Raw genomic sequence first — 20,864 nt, 5'->3', positions numbered from 1 at the left:
CATATAATCCATTTCAGTGGGCATTTTATACAGCTGTGAAGAAGGGGCCTCAGATAATCCAGTTCTAAGCAGATAATTTAAGATTATCAATATACAGTAGAGTCTCACTTATCCAACGTAAACAGGCCGGCAGGATAAGTGAATATGTTGGATAATAAGAAGGGATTCAGGAAAAGCCAATTAAACATCAAATTAGGTAATCATTATACAAATTAAGCACCAAAACATCATATTATACAACAAATTTGACAGAAAAAGTAGTTCCATGCGCAGTAATGCTATGCAGTATTTACGGTAGAGTCTCACTTATCCAACACTTGCTTATCCAACGTTCTGGATTATCCAACGCATTTTTGTAGTCAATGCTTTCAATATATCGTGATATTTTGGTGCTAAATTCATAAATACAGTAATTACTATATAGCATTACTGTGTACTGAACTACTTTTCTGACAAATTTGTTGTCTAACATGATGTTTTGGTGCTTAATTTGTAAAATCATAACTTAATTTGATGTTTAGTAGGGTTATCCTTAATTCCTCATTATCCAACATATTCGCTTATCCAACGTTCTGCCGGCCCGTTTATGTTGGATAGGTGAGACTCTACTGTACTGTATTTACAAATTTACCACTAAAATATCACAATGAATTTAAAACACTGACTACAAAAACATTGATTATGAAAAGGCAGACTGCGTTGGATAATCCAGAACATTGTATAAGCGAATGTTGGATAAGTGAGATTCTTCTTTAATATGAAATAATTACTGGGATAGAATAATGCAGAACAATATAATCTCTAAAACCAGGACAGTAAATAAACAGGGGAATTCCACACAGGAAACAATCGGGGCCAGCTAACACCTCCCAACAAAGTATTCCCATCATCAAAGTCTGGCAAATCCTGTTTTCTCAGGGCCACAGACAGTAGAAGCACATAAAATATCGCAAACAACACCACTCTGAAAACAAGGGAATTCCAAACAGGAAACAATCAGGGCCAGCTAACACCTTCCAACAAAGTATTCCCATCATCAAAGTCTGGAAAATCCTCTGTTTTCTCAGGGCCACAGACAGTAGAAGCACATAAAATATCGCAAACAACACCACTCTGAAAACAAGGGAATTCCAGACAGGAAACAATCAGGGCCAGCTAACACCTCCCAACAAAAAATTCACTCAGGGAGGAAACAGCCAGGCTTTAAAGCTGCAAGGCCATTACATCCTAATCATTTTTCCTAATTGCAGCATTCATACTTGCCTCCAACAAACAAAAAAAACCAATCAGAAATATTGTATATTCACAACCTTTAGGAAATAATATCCCCTGATGGCGCAGCGTGTTAAAGCGCTGAGCTGCTGAACTTCTGGACCGAAAGGCCACAGGTTTGAATTGGGGGAGCGGAGAGAGCCCCCACTGTTAGCCCCAGCTTCTGCCAACCCAGAAGTTCGAAAACATGCAAATGTGAGTGCATCAATAGGTACTGCTCCAGCGGGAAGGTAACGCCGCTCCATGTAGTCATCCCACATGACCTTGGAGGAGTCTACGGACAACGCCGGCTCTTCGGCTTAGAAATGGAGATGAGCACCGACCTCCAGAGTCAGACACGACTGGACTTAATGTCTGGGAAAACCTTTACCCTTGACCTTAACTACCACCAATTCCTCAATACTTTATTTCCCAGACCACCAGACTTCGCCACAGCAACGCGTGGCCGGGCACAGCTAGTTTGTATATATACATTTGCATGTGTGGATGTGTGTGAGCACAGTTTGTTACTTTTTCCTATGAGAAAGTGCTTGTATCAATCCCTTATATTATACTTCCAGCTTCACTTTTAAGTGGCTTCTGTTCATTACTGGATGAATGAAAATGTAGTAGTGAGGTTTTTAATTTTAAAAGAGTATTGAATCTCTGTGCTGATGTATATTTAAAGCAAGCTGCTGTCCACTTTGAAGGAAATTCCTCTTTTTCCCCCAAAGAGAGAAGTGGCGTACCTGAGCCTCAAGGGTAATACAAATGTACAGGTTCCTGCTCCCTTAATATTTCTGAGGCATAAAACACCTTTTCTCTTCCCTCCTTCTGACTCTCCTATCACAGCTCAGCAGTGCTTAGTCAGCTCCAAGGCATCTCATTTCTATTTGCTTTCGGCGTTATGTGGGATTGCCTGCTTGCTAAAGCTTGAATAGCCTTCACTTTCCTGTGCGAGGCACGCTGTGTACTTTCACATTCTTAACTTTGACTGATTGGCCCTTTCCGATCATGTGAGGGCAGCTGGAATCTAGAATTGTAGCTTTTGGCACTCCTCTCCTCCTGTCTTTTTAAAAACGCTTGCTCTTTTCAGCTCCTTTGGGCTTCTTGCCTCTTTTCTTCCACAACTCTGGATAGATTCGGGGGTTGCCACCCAGGAGATAGTGTGTTGGGGTTTTTACATTTTATTTTTCAAGGGTGGAGATGTTTAGGCAGGTGTCCAGTACTTTAGGCTCAGGCTGCTACTGTGTGAATACCATGTCAACAGAAGGCCAAGAGATGTACATACGATTTGAGCAAACAGCAAGACGCTCTCCATACAGGATAAGCAGGATCTTAGCGCGCCATCAGCTTCTGACGAAAATTCAGCAAGGTGAGTCACCACTGCCTTAGGCTCTTAACTAACCACCTTGCTTCAAAGAATGCCTTTGAGTCAGTTTTCTTTGCCTTAAAAATCTTTTGTTCATTACTTTGGAATGCGCTGTCAACCCAGTGTCACTTCATTTTAGTTATCCATATGGAAATACTGTACACGGCAATCCGGTGAGTGCTAAAGTACTTAGTTTCACAGTCGCTTAATCATAAACCTTTGAATTCTAGACAAGCTGTATCCATCACTCTCTTCATCTGCTTGGACTACATTGCTCCCTGTGTCTTTCTGCAGCTTCCAGACCTCAACTGTTCTTGTTTTTAAATACTTTCTGCCTCAAATACCAAAATAACTTCACAGCTGTTGATACAATGTACCTTTGAATTCTGGGTGGCACCACTTGCTGCTCTTCCTCAGACTTCTAATGTCTTTTTGGAATATACAAAACTTAATGTGAGGTTCTGCTTTTCTAGATAAGCACGATCACTATTTTTAATCACTCATTTGTATTGTATTGTCTCAAAAGTAAGTCCTACTGAGTTCACCAAAGTTTTGGCCCAGATACGAAGATATGGATGACAAGTCTAAATTGTTATCTTTGTGTGGTTGCTGTTAAATTGGGTAAATGTTATGGTGATGGAAATCTTATTACATTTATTTAAAAAACCCATAAACATTTCAACAACAAACATTTGATGAATGAGATTATTACCTTGGCAACTAGACAAACTTTTCTCTGTACAACATGATTTCAGGAACTGGTGATGTTTGGAGAATACTTGTCCTCGCTGTTGCTCTGATTAGAGGAAGGATATTATGTCATGCTGTATATGCTCTTAATTGAAGAAAAGGGGCACCAATTCCCATTTGGACTTATTTAAAACAAAAATGTGCATAATATGCAACCTGGTTTAATTTAATAATAGATTTTCAGGTGGCTATGTTCATAAGGAAAAAATAACTTCAAGAATATGTCTTGATATTATAAATGTAACATTCTAACCCAATCATATCATGAGGCCTTAGACGTCTCTTTAAAGGTCTTTCATTAGGAAGTTGTGTTTTCACATGTTTGGATGAAATGCTGAAAAAGGAAGGACTTCATTCTTGTCTTTGAAAATGTGTTTCCGTTCAGTGAATTTCAGGATATAATATTATTCCTATAGTATAATCAAAGGACATCATTCAACTTATGTCAACCATTATCCAGCTGATAGGGACATGAGCCACACTCTGTTTTGCTGCTGTGCATAAGCCTACCTGTCATAAGCCAACTTACTGATAATAGCAACATAAGGAACAACAATTTTATAGCTCTTTTATGATGTCATCAGGGGAAGATATCCTGTTATAGGGGTCTTAGTTGGGGGGTAATTTTACTGCTTCATATCAATTTCATTTTTCACATAATTCTATAACAACACACACCTGTTGAAAAATATTATTTTATCAAGAGGCTCTTGACGTTAAAAGGAAGGAACAAAATATTTGCTGTGGCTTTAGTTCAGCAATGCAATAAGCATGTTCTTTAATTTTAGAGTTCAATTATTTATCAGTAGCAAACTTCCTCAAGTTAAGTCAACAATTTAAAAAGCATTCCCAGTATATCCACATTAATAGAAAGATGGGCAGCTGCTTGCCTATATCATGCCTTCAAACACCCATTGAAGAAAAGGAACATTTCTAGCCCTTCCATCTCTTAGTATTCAGGAGGCCTCCCGTCAATCTTCTGGAAAGAATATGGAGGGTGTAGGCAAGTCTATAATTTACTAGAGATGCCCCAAGAAAGCCAAAGTCTGTGAAAGGAAATATTTCCCCTCATAAATCATTTGTATTATTTCCTAAGCTATATCTGCAAGCATGAAAGGTTGATTCTTCATTTTTGTGTACAGTAATTTGAAGTAAACCCAAAAATTGTAGGATTCAGGGTGGGAATACCTCTTATATAACATAAAACTGTTGCCAGAATGGTAGTCCTATGACAAAACTGCTTTCTCTTCTTCATAATGTATAGAGTCGTGTACCCTATAGCATAAGATTATGAGATGCCATGTTAACCATTCTGTTCTCCTACCAGTGAAATGGGCAGCAGGGAGACAAATCACATGCTAATGTCATGCCACTGGATAACATATATCCACATTAGCATGACATATCCACTCTACTACCAGAATAGCAGCTCTGAATTTATTTCTTTACCTCTTCTCTAACTTTTAGGGAAAGGAAGAAATGCAGGGCTATTATTCTGCCAGCAGACCATATAAATATGTAATGTATAGGTCCATAAGTTGGGATAGGGCATTTAAAGACCCAGTGAATAACTGTAACTAATTTATGCATTTATCTGAAGGTGAAATGAAGTAATTTTGTAGAGCATTTTTTATACTTTTATACATGCTCTCCAGATGTTTTAAACTATAGCTCACATAAGTCCTAGTCATATGGCCAATCATTAGGTATTATGGTCATAGTAGTCCAAAACACCTGGAAGGGTTAAGTTTGTACTTCACTGGTTTAAAGTAATGGAAGAAGAGCAAATATGTTAGGCGATTCCTCGTAGCTCGACGACGATTGTCTTCCATCCTTGGTGTCTTGGGGGTGGGTTCTTAGGTGGCTGAAGAGACCTATTCTTGACCCTCATATTCTCCCGCAGTGAGGACATCGGTTTCCAGGTGGAAGGCGGTCCCAGTCGGGGTTAGCTTGATGCTCCTTCCTCTTGGCACGTTTCTCCCTTAAGCCCTCCGTTCATGCCTCTTTGAACTCCGCAGCATTGCTGGTTACAGCTGACCTCCAATTAGAGCACTCAAGGGCCAGGGCTTCCCAGTTCTCAGTGTCTATGCCACAGTTTTTAAGGTTGGCTTTGAGACCATCTTTAAATCTCTTTTCCTGCCCACCAACATTCCGTTTCCCATTCTTGAGTTCGGAGTAGAGTAGCTGTTTTGGGAGACGGTGATCGGGCATTCGGACAACGTGGCCAGTCCAGCGGAGTTGATGGCATAGGAGCAACGCTTCAATGCTGGTGGTCTTTGCTTCTTCCAGCATGCTGACATTTGTCCACCTGTCTTCCCAAGAGATTTGCATTTTCCTGAGGCAACGCTGATGGAAACGCTCCAGGAGTTTGGTGTGACGTCTGTAGACAGTCTACGTTTTGCAGGCGTACAGCAGGGTTGGGAGGACAATGGCTTTGTAAACAAGCACCTTGGTATCTCTACGGATGTCCCGGTCATCAAACACTCTCTGCTTCATACGGAAAAATGCTGCACTCGCAGAGCTCAGGCAGTGTTGTATTTCAGTGTCAATGTTGACTTTTGTGGAGAGGTGGCTGCCAAGGTTGCGGAAATGGTCAACATTTTCTAATGTTACACCGTTAAGCTGTATTCCTGGCATTGCAGAGGGATTAGCTGGTGCCTGTTGGAAGAGCACTTTGGTTTTCTCGATGTTCAGTGAGAGGCCGAGCTTCTTGTATGCTTCTGCAAAGGTGTTTAGAGTGGCTTGTAGGTCTTCTTCTGAATGCGCACAGACTACGTTGTCATCAGCATATTGGTTTAAAGTAATGGAAGATGAGCAAATATAAGTAGATACTTGTCCTTGCATTCTGTCTGTTGGACAGTCAGATACACTTCTTGCATTGGGGTGAACTCCTAGCAGTCTACGATCAAAAGTAGAAAAATACATACATTTTTATATGATTCATCATGCTCTTTTGAATATTAGTTGGTCTTAAACATTTGGAGACCTTGAGAGTGGCTATAAAATACCTTCCCATAGCTATAACTTTCAACATCACAGGCTGATGTTATTTGAGATCTGATCAATTCATGTGAGAGGAAGCAGTTGCATTGAGTCTCATAAAATGTAGAATCATAGAGTTGGAAGAGACCACAAGGGCCATCCAGTCCAACCCCCTGCCATGCAGGAAAAGTACAATCAAAAGGAAGGCAACAATGTTCTTTCCTACCCATTACTTGTTGAAAGTGCTCTTTGGAAAAGCTGATAGAGAGCAATAAAGGAATTGCCTCTGTGTCCTATGGACTAGTTGTCAGATGTGACAATGTGATACACGCTCCCTTGGCCAATCCCACTCATTCTTCTAGCCTTACCTTATAGAATTAAATATAACTTTCTCTATGTGATTTATTGTGTTTTATAAATCAATCAATCAATCAATATAGAATGAAGTAACAGAGGAACTAAGACAAAATGCTAGGCTTAATTTCATGGAATTATACTTTGTAAGTGGTTTGGGTTTCCTTTAACAGCTGTGGGTCAGATTTGGAATAGATTCACTGAAACCATTTGAAATTAAGGGAGCTAGGACAACTATAAGTTTCATTGATTCCAGAGAGTCTGTTCTAAGTATGTAAAACTAAACTTCCATCCAGATATAACTATATTTGCATCTTTCTGACATAAGTACAGGTGCCTTTTATTCTCTCAGTTTTCCGTTCATTGATTTTGTCCTTCCACCCATACATCCGTCCGTCAGTCCCCCCCCCCCCCCCGGTATTTTGATGGGACTCATGCACCCTGCCCAAGGTGTAAAACATGTGATCTGGAGTATTTATTCAAACAGTATTTGGAAACACTGTGTGAGGATTCATTAATGATTACTCATGTACTCTCAAAGGTAAACAACGTGGTGGCTGTCCAGAATTCATATTAGGTGAGTCAGGAAATTATGATACCTTTCGAAGTTCATAGAAATAGACTGACTGTATTGTTCATGTCCCAGTTGCGCTCTTGCCTCACACTCATGAATAGCTAAATTCACATTCTGCAAACAGTAACTCCAGTACTATGAAACAATTCTGCTTATTATGCAGACAGATTATAATTAGAACCCATCATTTTTTTAAAAAAGGGTACTTTGCAATTTGAAAAAATTGACCCCAAATAGCTCCAGCACAGGAGCTCCTGTGACTAATCTTGTGATGCCCTAAAAAAAACCCATTGCTGGAAGAGAATGAGGCAAGTTGGGCTGCTTGCTTTTGAAAGGTTCATACAGTATTTATAGAGAAGATTCTGCTTGGCTCCTCTTGTTTGGCTCATATGTATGCCGCTGGACCAAAAGGCTCTGACCTTTTCTGGTATAGTATTTAGTTAGCTTACTACGATATTGATCCTTACTTTCTGCTTTTATTTACCGTGGGTTTTTTTTCCTGGAACACCTGTACTTATAAAAATATTTTTCTCTGAAACACCTGTACTTCTACATACAAGATAAGGGTAAGAACAAATAGTGCCTTTGTATTTGAAGGCTGTCCTATGCTGTGAGGCTATAGTCTTTTCTCCATTTTATGCTAGCAACACAGATTGCCACGGACAGCCACCAGAAGTGACCGTGTGTTGTGGGATGACTTCCATGGGACTCTGTTTTGCCAGCATCTGAAAATGGAGAGAAGATGCAGAGATTGTGTTTGATGAAGTCTTTAGAAACACAGCTTAGAACAGCTAGCTTTCCGTATTCGACTATCAGATGACCCAGCCAATGTCTGTGAGTTACAGTCTGACAAAAGTAACTTTTCCAAGTTATACCAAGACGTACATCTTGTCAAACATATTGATTTAAATCACTCCAAGTCCCACCCTTCGGGAGCAGGTTGGGATATAAATAAAGCAACTGATTGATCACAGAGAAGACAATGCCTTTTATCAAATATGCAGACAACATTATGGGATTACTTACAAAGGGAGATGTTACATCAAACTGTGGCCCACTTACAGTTTGGAATATCCTATTTGCACTTATAGATAACTATTTACTAACTTTTGGTAAAATTTGGTTATCCAGGACATACAATAAATGAAGACAATTCATTTGTATCCACATTATTGCCTCCTCAGACAATCAGCAGTATAGTTCCACTTTTCTCAGACTTTTATCATTCAGTTCTCTGCACAAAAATACATAGAAAATGTGTATGTTAAATAAAATTACACAGAATTTGGGTAAAATATATGTCATTATTTAAGTGAAAACTATTAGTGAAACAGTACACATATTTATTTATTTATTTATTTATTTTTCAAACTTATATGCCACCACTCCCCTAGGGCTCAGAGCGGCTTACAAGAACCGGCTAAAATCAACAATTTAAAAAACATCTTAAAAACATCTTTAGGGACATATTAGGGAAAGTACACACATAATATGTACATTACTGGAAATAACATACAAAAATGCAACATTTCTGGAAAAACTGAAAAATAATTAATTTATTAGGTAAAAAGACATTCAGTAATATGTATAGTAGAAACTCTGTGTACAGAAGTGGATAAACATATTCATGCAGGCTTTAAAAAAAAATCTTGAAGTAATCAATAGACAACTAGTAGATGAGACAGAAGAAACAAACATTGACTGATCTATCTATTTCTAAGAGGAACCTTCTTGAAGCACTAGATTTTGTGTGTGGGCTGCCATTTCGCTATCCCAGTTTATAGGGCATTTTTTCCAGAACGTCACAATTTGGATGAAATGTAGCAAACCACACCTTGCTCTTAAGTATTATTCATTCCATTGCTAATCACAGTGATTCAGAAATACACCAGACATGGTAGTTGCACATCATTGTATTTAAATCACATAGAAAGGCCTTCCATATGGATGAGTCTGTTTTGAATAACCAAGAAAGCATGCATGGTTAACCTCCTCTTAGTCCATTCCTCACACTCGAATACTTCAAATGTTTAAGTGAAGTGGACTTCAGAAAAAGAACTGAATAAGGCAGAAAGAGAGTTCACTTCCCTTGATAGGGAACAAGTTACTTGTAATGATCCCTATCATTACAAGTAACTTGTTCCCTATCAAGGGAAGTAAACTCTCTTTCTGCCTTATTCAGTTCTTTTGCATCTCTATCCTTCCCTGTAAATGGGATAAAGTCATATGGATATTATATTGTTGCCTCCAGTTCAACCTTCAGAAAACATTTTATTGTTTGCCTTATAATAAAATAAGATAGATAGATAGATAGATAGATAGATAGATAGATAGATAGATAGATAGATAGAAAACAGCCTGGTTCTTGTCATTGCAGATAAATCATTAAAGCAATAATAATATCAAACAAACAAGACACAAGATGATGGAGACTTTCAAACAACAAAGCAGGCATCCAGTTGATACAATCTGCTCACGTAGTCATCTGTTATGTGAGCAATTGCACATCTCCCAGATACAGTTCTTGAAGCAAAGCATATATAGTACCTTTCATTGTCATTGTCATGAGGGGAAGGCAGCCTAATTCTCCAGTGTTTGCCTTCTGTAGTTGTCAGAGCCTGAATACGCTAGAAGGCAGCCACTTCTGGCATGGGACAATGATTGTTCAAGTCATCCTTGTCCGAGTGGCAGGCTCAAATGATCCCCCCCCCCCCACCATAAACACACAGATATACACACGAAGTGGCAAAAAATAGGCTACCCAGAGCCAATTGCCAGTTACAACTACAATTTTGTTTATCATCATTCCTCAGAACATTTTTTTCTTTCTGTCATGCCATCAGTGATGGTATGGTTACACCAATATAGTTATTCAGCAGGATCTCAGTCTAAGCATCTACATCAGGTATGGGCAAACCCAGGCTGGGAGATGGATGTGGCTCCTTGGGCTCTTCTCATGCTCTCTCTCTCACACTATCCTATCCTTCCTTCTCTCTTTCCTTCCTCCTTCCCTCCCTCTTTCTCCCTCCCTCCTTCCTTCCCTTCCATCTTTTCGTCCTTCCTTCTCTCCCTCTTTCCTCTCTTATTCCCTCTCTCTCTTTCTCCTTCCTTCCTTCCTTCCTTTTTGTATTTCCTTATCTCTTTCCTCCCTCCTTCCCTCCCTCCATTCCCTTCTACCCCTCCTTCCATCCTTCTCTTCATCCCTTTCTTTTTTACTTCCGTGTCCTTTTCCTCCTGGGGAATGTTTAGCTGGGAGAAGAGAGGGAAGATGAGAACCACTGTTTCAAGATGTAAAAGGGTGTCCCATTGAGGAGGAGGGGGAAACTGACTTTCTAGAGACCAGGGCACAAGGGAGCAATGGGTTCAAATGGCAAGGAAAGAGATTCAACTGAAAAGATTAGGAAGAACTTCTTGGAGAGTGGCACAGGCTGCCTGGGAATGTGGTGGAGTCTCCTTCTCTGGAGGCTTTTCTGCAGAGGCTGTGCTTTGATTGTGCCTTGATCGTGCATGGCAGGGAGTTGGACTGGATGGCCCTTGGGGGTCTCTTCCACCTCTAAGATTTTATATCAGGAGTAGGCAATACAGGATCTAATGGATACACTTTTTCTCTCCCGTCCGTCATCTCATCCTGACGAATGCTAACCCTTTTGGGATCCAAACGTTTCCCTCCACTTTCTGTCTCCAAAGAGAACTGGAAGGGGAGGAAAGGGTAGGGAGAGGACTTGGGGCGAACCCCCTCCCTTCTAGCCCATCCATGCTGCTCCAGCCGCCATGCAGCCCCCAAATTGCAAAGTTTACCCATGCCTGATCTACATGAAATAAACAACAGTTCTCTAGATGGACCATTCCATGAGTGGGGGAAAAGCGAAGGGAACAATCTTACCTCATTTCCTATCACCAAGGCCCATCATCTAGAATGGCCAGCCATGCCACGTCCTTTCTCCATCTTTCCTCCTTTTGTTCCAGCCCTGATGCAGTCTAGGTTCCACTTCCATGTGCTGTGGAAACAGAGTCAAGCTGGAAATGCCCTTGCATCATGTGATGGCCTCCACGGGACTCTGTTTCCAAAGTGCATGAAACTGGGGCCCAGAATATATGTGGTGAGGTTGTAGGTCGGCTCAAAAGTATGTCTAATTGATTTCATTGGGGTCAAACAATGTGAAATCAGGTTTAAGCTTTAAAGTGCCCAGTGTTTCTTATGTATTACATGAGTATATCAGGTGCTTTATGCTGTTTCAGAAGAAGGAACTAGTTAAACCATCTCTGAGCTTTTTTTTTTTTTTTGGCTAAGAACATCCTAAGAAATCTGTGGGGTCATCATAAGTCAATAGGTGACTTGAAGGCACACATACAATCCTAGGATCGTTTATCCAACTCTCTGGGTGTGAGTTAAATTATCTTGTTTGTGACAAAATAGCAGTAAAAATATGTTTGGACAAAGGAGATAGGTTTGATATGCATCAGTTCTAAACTGCATGTTTCAAAAATGTATGAAATGTGTAATTCTGAAGAATAGTTGTGTGTGTTTGCGTGTGAGTGTGTATACTTGAATTTCACCTCCCTTATACAATTTCTGTTTAAAAAGAAAAAGAAAACATTGGGGAAAACTGGGATAAATGGTACAAGTACAATTATGGTAATTCTCCATTTAAATGATATTCTGCAAAATCCCCAGACAGCCTTTTGAATATACAGAACAGTTTGAAGAGACTGGGAGAACTGTTTGCGTTAGTATTCTGAGGAACCTTTACCAGTGGGTAGACTAGTTGGCATGACTGTAGATCTGATCTGGAGAGTACCGCATTGGAAAACCTGGAGTTGGAGTATTAACCTGGAGTTGGACTCCAGAGGTTCACGTTCAAATCCATTCTAAATCATATTGTTCACTGGACACACTTGCCATCTCTCAGCTGAAGCTACTTTACTGTTGTGTTGTGAAAATAAAGTGAGGAGACTGATACATTTATAATCAAATACCTGCAGCCTAATATTTTACGTGAGCTTATTCACAAACTTTCTAGTGTTTTTTACTTTCATTGTTGCAAAAAAGCACAATGTTGCCAAATGTCTCCTAAATATGGCATTTAATCCATTTTTCATTTCAGTCCACTATGCTGCAAGGAAATGTGTGAAAGCCCAAAATATGGTGAGGTGATAAATGTTTTGGATTAAATATATGCTTTGCATTAAAAATATTCCATTTTCAATCCTCCTTATGTTCAGGGAGGAGATTGGAAAGAATCCTATATGTTACCTTTTGGAACTGTTGTCACTCATCATAGACAGATGCACCAATGGACTGAACTAATATAAGGCAGCATTTGATGTTTCCTTAATTATTTATTTCAATCATCTGGGGAAATAGTTTCTGATTTAATCCAAGGTACAGCTTGGTGACCTTTGTAGCTATGCTTGAATGAAGACGAGGTCTCAGCATTGTCCATCCACCCACTCGATATAAGAGACAATGACCACTGACATATTCCCATCCTTCCCAATACTTCCCATGAACTGGAAGTAGATCTTTCAACGAATAAATAAAAGGATCTTTCCTCAGACCAAGCTTGCCCAAGGATGGGGAATGTATGGATGACCAGATGTTACTGGCTTGCTGTCCCTCATGCTGGAGTGATGACAACAACAGTCTAGTCACTGGAGGACCACACATTTCTTATCCCTGTGGTTGGCTTGGGCTTCTGCAAAGCTCTCTCCAATATGCATCTTCTCCAGAATGTGGATAAAAAGCAGGTATAGTTTGCAAGGTGTTTAGAAAATTAGCAAAATATTCTTCCTCCTCAAACTCACAAATTTTGATGCTGCAGTTCCTATTTCTAGTATATATGGCACAAAAATACTAAAGATGCTAGATGACAGAGTTCCCAGTTCCTGACCATACAGAAAATCCACACAGTTTAAGTCATGCGGGAATAAGACTTTTAAGTGAACTCCACCCCTCAGTTCTTTTGGTTTTCCTGCTATTAATATTACTCATACTTTAGAATCCAAATTACTTCAGATTCTAATTCATAGCATATTTAATTCCACAAAGTTTATATTGTTTACCTTTATTGGTGCAAATCTCTGGTGTTTTTAAAGGCTATTTTCTACATATGGTAATTACTTCCTAGTATTTTTACTTCATTGCTCATCCAGGTGTTCTATATGACACACACACTATTTATGTCTTTACGATAGAGTCTTTAAATAATTCCCATCAAAGGGGTTAAACTTCCATTCTGTTTGTTATTGTTGACTTTTAAAACACCCAAATTCTGCATATATGTAATAGAAAGTAGATTCCTGCTAGATTCTGAGGGATTTCTTTTTTGTGTACTTAAGAAGCCTGTTCACTTTTTCTTGCAATTAAGAACCACTGAAATTATGATGACTTCCTGTTAATATACTGTGTACAGTAAGACTCCATAAATGCAGAACCCATATCTGCAGTTTCACTTATTGGCACCCAGAAGAAAATAATCTCTCTAGGAATTTCCAAGGTCTTGTAATTGATTTTATGGTACGCCTCCCCCAGAAGTTATAAGATGTTGTAAAGTGTTTTTTTAAGGAGGGAAATTATAGATTCCTTATCTGTTGAATCTCTTTTGGATCTGAACACTTTTGCTCCATAACTTGGTAACTGATAGGATTAAACTGAATCTTCTCCCCCCCCCCCCCATACCATTTTTAACAACACAGTCATTTATTAGTTAGATGTACTCATGACAGCATACAGTGAGTCAAACTACTAAGATATTCTAATGCAGACTTCACAATATTCCTATTGTTTTTATTTTTCCCTTACTAACCAAGATTTGACACTATCGAAGAAGAAACAAAGCATGTCTCCCAGGATAAGCATTATCACAGCACTTGAAAGGAATGTGCATGACTCACCTCAAGAGTGTGTTATAGCTTTTCCACTGTTTATACAATTTGCCTGTTTAATGCAGGAGCCTGGAGAAAGTACAAAAGGGTATTTTACCCAGTACAGTATAGATAGTTGAGATCTGTGAAGTTTACTAACTCCTTTCTTCCCCAAAAACAGATTGATTTTGTGTTAACATTCAAATAATACCATCGTATTAGCAAACTAATTAATTTTGACCATGGGCCAGTGAATTTAGATACTTTTTCATTCAATTGTTTTCAAATGGGAAATCTAAAGGAAATGTAAGCTTCAGGTAGACAGTAAGCCAAAGGGTTTAACTACAGACTTGTTAATGGCTGGACTTGGAAGAACTGCATTTTTCTTATCCCGCTAAATAACTCTAAACAGCCCCTGTATTTTAGGGAATCAAAAGCAAAATCCTTCCTGGGGTATTGTATTAGCGATATTGCTTTTTTAAAAAGAGAGATTCAGGCAATACAAATGGGGTGGGGACCCTTAGAACACAAGTGCATTGAAACTGTAAAATCACCTTTAATCTGTCAGTTTCATGTTGCAGCACCTTAATGCACCATTTAGTTTTTGAATTGCAACCCCCAGAATCCCCTAACCAACAGCCCTGGTTCAGTGCAAATGCCATTTAATTTTAACAGTGAGGAACAGTATTTCCAAATCAACAGTTTCAAGCACACCATATCACAAGGCAGGAAACAGGACCTGGAACAGAGGGAAAATGTCCCTTATGAATAAGAGGAAAGAGGATGGATTTGGAGAATAAGCCAACAATAATACTTTTCAAGCAATCTACCCTTCAATGCACTAGAAAGCACAGCATTGGTAGTAGCCTGCCTCCTCTGGAATAAATGAACACAATTTCCACAGAACATCAACTTCATTATTTGAAGGACGCAACTCACATGTTAAACAGTCAATCCAGTCAAATAGAAACCACATGAAATTATAAGAAGTCTTTTCATGGTGATTCTCTCTGTCGCCTCCAACTCTTCCTCTTCCCTGTTTGAAATAAGGGAAAACAAAAAATTCGTTGGTGAAATTCCATTAGTGTGATGACTTAACACTAGACTTGTGCATTTGTATAAAATGGCTACCTGTTTCTGTTTGTTCCATTTGTATGGCCCCATTTCCATGTCCGTCCGCTGCTTCCAAAACTGGCACCCATTCAAAGGAGCTCTTTCGTTTCACCAGCATTCGTCTCATTGGGGGCAATGGGCCAGCTGCCCAGGCTCCCCTTCCGCTCAGTTTTAGGGCTAGAGGACTGAAAATCACCACACATAAAGGGCATATCTACCACTTTTAACTCTCCAACTCTTACAAGGTTTAGGTCATTCCCTGAATTTTAGGGATTTTTTTTCTTTCTATAAATAAAATCTCCTTAAAAACATTCCCTCTTTCCCTGCTGGTCCTAACCTCTAACTTAAGGGCTTGAGATACCAATTATTCTGAGATGTTTCCCTCTCGATATGCAGGGGAGACCTGAAGTTAAAGACAGAGCGTAAGGTACTACTAATTCTGAGAGGTTTTCCTCTTGATATGCAGAGGAGGCCTGAGGTTAACGACAGGGTTTAAAGTACCACTGATTCTGAGAGGTTTTCTTCTCGATACGCTGAAGACACCTGAGGTTAAAGAAGAAGCAGGCTTCAAGGCAGGCAAGAGGTAACAAGCATGGCAAGGCAGAGCAAGAGCAGCACCACCCAGCAGCTAAGAAGGACGCACCCGCAATGACCTCTTTGGGGGCGTTCACCCCATTAAATAGCTAGAGCCTTGCATGCGGATGCCAGAATGTTCAGTTCCTCTGATTCACCAAACTGGCTTAGAAAACGCCAGGAAACGCTCCCAAGGCCGCTCAGGAAAAGCCACATGGAACAAACAACAGCAAAGCAAATGATTTTGTGCTTTCGTTTCACTGCTTCATCCACGTGGGAAGGGGTCTGCCGTACCATGCCATACGAATGAATGACTGTACAAAAGCATGGATGAAACATATGAAACAAATACCCTACTTTACCTAACACCACTTTTTTTGAGTTATCATATTGGGTATTGTAACCATCAGTCCAAAACAAAGTCTTATATTTCTTCACACAAATTAGTTCTGTGTGAACTGTTTTGGATTAGACCTGTTGTTGGACGTGTTGTGCAATTTAGAAGTCCATTTCAAGCTCAAAAGGAGCAATGCTTATTTCAAAGGTATTTATAAGGTATTTTGGAGGAGGGATCGACTGTTTAAAAGTATCATTAAATAGTAGCCATGCAGCAACTGCTTATTTGCAACTTCAAAGACTTTGGTTTTCACTTCCTGAAAACATGTCTAGAAAGTAATTGAAGAATACTAAAAAGTCAGTGCTTGTGAGGTGAGAAACCAATATCTGGTATTGAGCTTCCAGTGGCTTCCTTTATGCTTTATGAAACTTGCCCTGGTCTAATTACTTAGATAGACAATTTCTGGAGATATGACCAAACCTGGCTTATTCATTCCAAAAGCATTTCCACTATGATAGAACTGGCATGTATTTTCTATGGACAAAAATGATTTATAAATGGACTGAGAGTATCTGGCAGTAATAAAGAATATCTCATATCAAAGAAACATCTTTCGATGAAGTGGCCCATAGTCCATGAAAACACATACTATTGTAATGTCTTTAGCTCCTACATCCCTTTTTTTGTCTGAAACAATTTGTTACCACTTAGAAATCCCTATAAATAGACTTACCCATAAGTTGAGAGCTAGTGTGGCAGAGTGAATTGATGTTTGGATAAGTAATGCAAAGCACTCTGTCCACTCCAATTGATTCGGTGCATCTATACTAATTGGATCTAAGCTAGAGTGCCTCCAGACGTTGGAAAAGTTACTTTTTGAGTTACAACTCCAATAAACATAGCCAACATGTCCTAGTTCTTGTGGTTTCACCCAATCAAGTTGACATCTGAAACCATGACTCTTATGAATTCCTAAATGAACTGTGTTGTATGTTTGAGCATGCAAATAATGACACATAACAACAACTTCAAAAAGCTCATAAAGTGGCATCTATATGTAAAATGCAATAACTTACTTCCCAAAGTTCTGCTACAACAAAACTTACATTTAAAAAATGAGCAGACAGTGCCAGATCAGAACTAACCAAGAGTGTCACTTCTAGGTCACATTTTTGGCTGATTTTTACTTAAAATGTGACCTCCAGCCCAATGTGATATTTAAAAACAGTGTGTGCCAGAGTTGCCTACTCTTATTTTGGAATATCTTATCTTAGAAATAAAAAAGTCAAGGAAGAAAATGCAAAGGCAGGTTTATAGTTGAACGTTAAGAAACAAAATAATGACCACAGATGATTTACATAACTTCAAAGTAGATTATGGAGGCATTGAAATAGTTGAAGATTTTCCATCTTTTCATTCCAAACTTATGTTCTTCCACTAAGATACAGCCCATCCCTAAAAGATTCCCTCAAGTCCTCATCATCCATGTGTCTGCATCACCAACTTGGCCTGGCTTCCTCAGTGAAGAAATCCCTATCAAACAAACTGAGTAATAAGAGTGACTCAAGACCCTTTTGCATTTGTACATGCAGTTCATGCAATGCCCACAGTGCTCCATCTGTTCAAGAAAGAATGAAGTATTCATAACGTTATCCACTCTGATGCAAAAACGTTTCCTGTGACATTTTAAAAACCCTTTTGAATTCAACCATTTTTAGATGTTTCTGCTTCCAGTCATCTTGCGTGCTATGCAGGGCTTTTGTTGTTTTGGAGGGGCGTTATCTGAATTAAGTATTATGAGCTCTGCTCAATAATGGCAAATTTATTTACTGAAATATTTTTGAAATATTGATTATCTAGTAATTTTATGTTCACATCATCGTTGTCATCCTCTGGGTATGACAGAACCTATTTTTGACACAAAAATCCTCTGGGTGTTTTTTTTAAGTATGCTGTTTGGAAAATGACAGCTGGTGTTGGGACTTTTTTATGAAATGATCTTCCTCTTTTAAGTTTTCAGTTTTAATGCTATAATATAGCTGCTGGTGTAAGAAGCGGAGTTGTTTATCCTCGTGAGGGCATAGAATTATTGCTGAATTTAAACTTGGGGCAGGTGGGGTGTTTCCTTGAGTAGTAGATTTTGACAATTGGATTCATTCATTTATTTAGGACATTTGTTCATCACCTCTTGACCCACCGGGTCCCTTGAGGCAATGTACAATGGTGAAAACTATATAAAACATTGAATACTTGGCTAGAAACATTATTCATTTTTTTTAAAAATCTAAAACTCCCCTTTTAAAAATAGTTTGAAAACCACGGGCAGTCAAAAAAAAGTTAAAAATAGCTTTAAAATGACTAGATCAGCCACCCCTGATTTTAAGAACAAAAGGACAAGTGAAAGAGCTGATCTTTGCAGCCTGAAAAAATTCAGAAGAGACAGCGCCATCCCAGCCTGCCCTGGGAATGAGTTCCAGAGTTGGGTTGCTCAAACAGGGAAACCCATGTCATGTCTACTCACCAACCAGAGTGGTGGAACATGATCAAGACTTCCACTGAGGATCCAAGATTTATGGCATGTTCATAGAAAGAAAGCAGTCTTTCAGGTGGATATTCAGTCTCCTTGTTTCATTCTGTCATAGCAAACTTTGGGAATAGAGAAAACCAAGTCAAGCTCTTGGTTCTTCTATCTCAATAGTAACTACATTGATTGGCATCAGCTTATTATTATTATTATTATTATTATTATTATTATTATTATTATTATTATATTGTATGACACAGCAAACAAGATAGATATGCTGGATTTTGTTTCATAAAACCACAAGTCGAACACTTCCCAAGTGTCTAGGACTGTGTGATGTATTTTCGGATGATGCGTGCAGATCCCAGTAGGGCCCCCTCTCTCGTTCCCACCAACCATGCTTGAGACGTGGGTGGGACCAAGAGTAGGGCCGCCTCTACCGATCTAAGTGCCCAAGGAGGTTTGTATGAGGTGATTCAATTTGCTAAATAATCTGGACTCAAACCATTTAGGGCCTTAAAGGTAATAACCAGCACTTTATATCTAGTCCAGAAGCAGATCAGCACCCAGTGGAGCTGCCTCAACATGATTCTCTCTCCATGTACGGAGCCTCAGTTAGTAATCTGGCTGCCAACCTCTGAACCAGTTAAAGGTTCTGTCTTCAAAGGCAGCCCCACATAGAGAGTGTTGCAGTAGTCCACACAGGATGTGACTAAGGCATGGACTACCATGGCCAAATCAGGTGTCTTAAGATACAGGCACAGTTTATTTATTTACATCACTTTTACCCTGCCATTCTCACCCATAGGGATTCAGGGCTGCTTACAACAGTTGGCAATTTACATTGCCCAGAACACATTCAATAAAACAATAACAAAATCAATAAACATTACAACAATACCACATCAATTAAAAACTCTATTAAACTTTATTAAAACATGAATTATAAAATTTTAAAAAGCATAAGTAGTTAGAGTCATCCACTGGCAAATGTTTTAATTGTGCGAAGGCACTCCTGGCCACCTCCGACACCTGAGGCTCCAACATCAGCAATAAATCAAGGATTACCCTCAAACTGTGAACCTGTGTTTTCAGAGGGAGTGTAACCCCATCGGGATTTGTAGTTTAGTGGGGCCCATGACCTGCCTGGCTAAGCAATTTTAAAGGCTCCTCCCCTAAACTACAAGCCCCAAAATTCTTCTGGAGGCAGTAATTGGATTTAAAGTGGATCCATGCCCTAGTGCAGTGGATCTCAACCTGGGATCCCCAGATGTTTTTGGCCTTCTACTCCCAGAAATCCTAACAGCTGGTAAACTGGCTATGATTTCTGGGACTTGTAGGCCAAAACTAATGGGGACTCACAGGTTGAGAACCACTGCTCTAGTGTGATACAGACCACTATACCAGTGGTTCTCAACCTGGGGTCCCCAGATGTTTTTGGCCTACAACTCCCAGAAATCCCAACCAGTTTACCAGCTGTTAGGATTTCTGGGAGTTGAAGGCCAAAAACATCTGGGGACCCCAGGTTGAGAACCACTGGTATAGTGGTCTGTATCACACTAGAGCAGTGGTTCTCAACCTGTGAGTCCCCATTAGTTTTGGCCTACAACCTCCAATATCGTATTATTTAAAAGAAATGGTGGAAGTTCATTGGATTTTCCCAGACTTCTGATTGAACAGGGACTGGGGGATGCTAAACTTGGTTAATATCCATAAATATGTATTATACTGTTAGTGACAAAAATAAAAAATTCTTCTAAAATTAGATGGAAGTATTGTGTTCAGTTTTTCTATTCATGAACATGCACCAAAATATTACTAACATAAATCTGGTCACTAAAGTTACTTTCCAGTGAAATCTAACATTTATCAGCTCTTCCCAAAAGCAGATTTATTTTTATTAAAGAAATAATCTTAAAGAGATATTTTTGAACAAGTGAACATAAGCTTTTTACAATAAGTCAACACACATTGCATGCCGAAAAGGTTATTTCCCACTGCATAAAAAGCAGCTGGAAATTTTTAACAAGTTTGAATTATCATCAGAAAACCGAGTGCTTTGTCACTAGATACTTAAACTTAATATCAAACAGCTGTTGTGTATGGACATATATTTTCAGTTCAAAAGTAGCTCAGCTGCTTTAAACATTCACTGGAAAATGAAAAATAG

At 39.2% G+C, this 20,864-nt stretch overlaps 1 protein-coding gene across 3 annotated transcripts in view; it reads left to right on the top strand.

Annotated features, from left to right (window-relative positions):
• The window catches only part of stard13 (StAR related lipid transfer domain containing 13), a 272,259-nt gene that overhangs the window by 138,859 nt on the left and 112,536 nt on the right, over positions 1–20,864 (top strand). Inside the window, exon 1 of one of the 3 annotated variants that reach the window (XM_062974709.1) lies at positions 24–2,626. The exons of the other annotated variants lie outside the window; for them this stretch is intronic. Coding sequence (XP_062830779.1) covers positions 2,458–2,626 — 169 coding nt within the window. The 5' untranslated portion in view covers positions 24–2,457. Of the gene's footprint in view, positions 1–23; positions 2,627–20,864 lie in introns of those variants that run through there. 3 annotated transcript variants of the gene reach the window in all.

This window comes from Anolis carolinensis, chromosome 3, assembly GCF_035594765.1.
Source record: "Anolis carolinensis isolate JA03-04 chromosome 3, rAnoCar3.1.pri, whole genome shotgun sequence".
NCBI classification, from domain to species: domain Eukaryota; kingdom Metazoa; phylum Chordata; class Lepidosauria; order Squamata; family Dactyloidae; genus Anolis; species Anolis carolinensis.
This window is presented reverse-complemented; position numbering and strand designations above follow the sequence as displayed.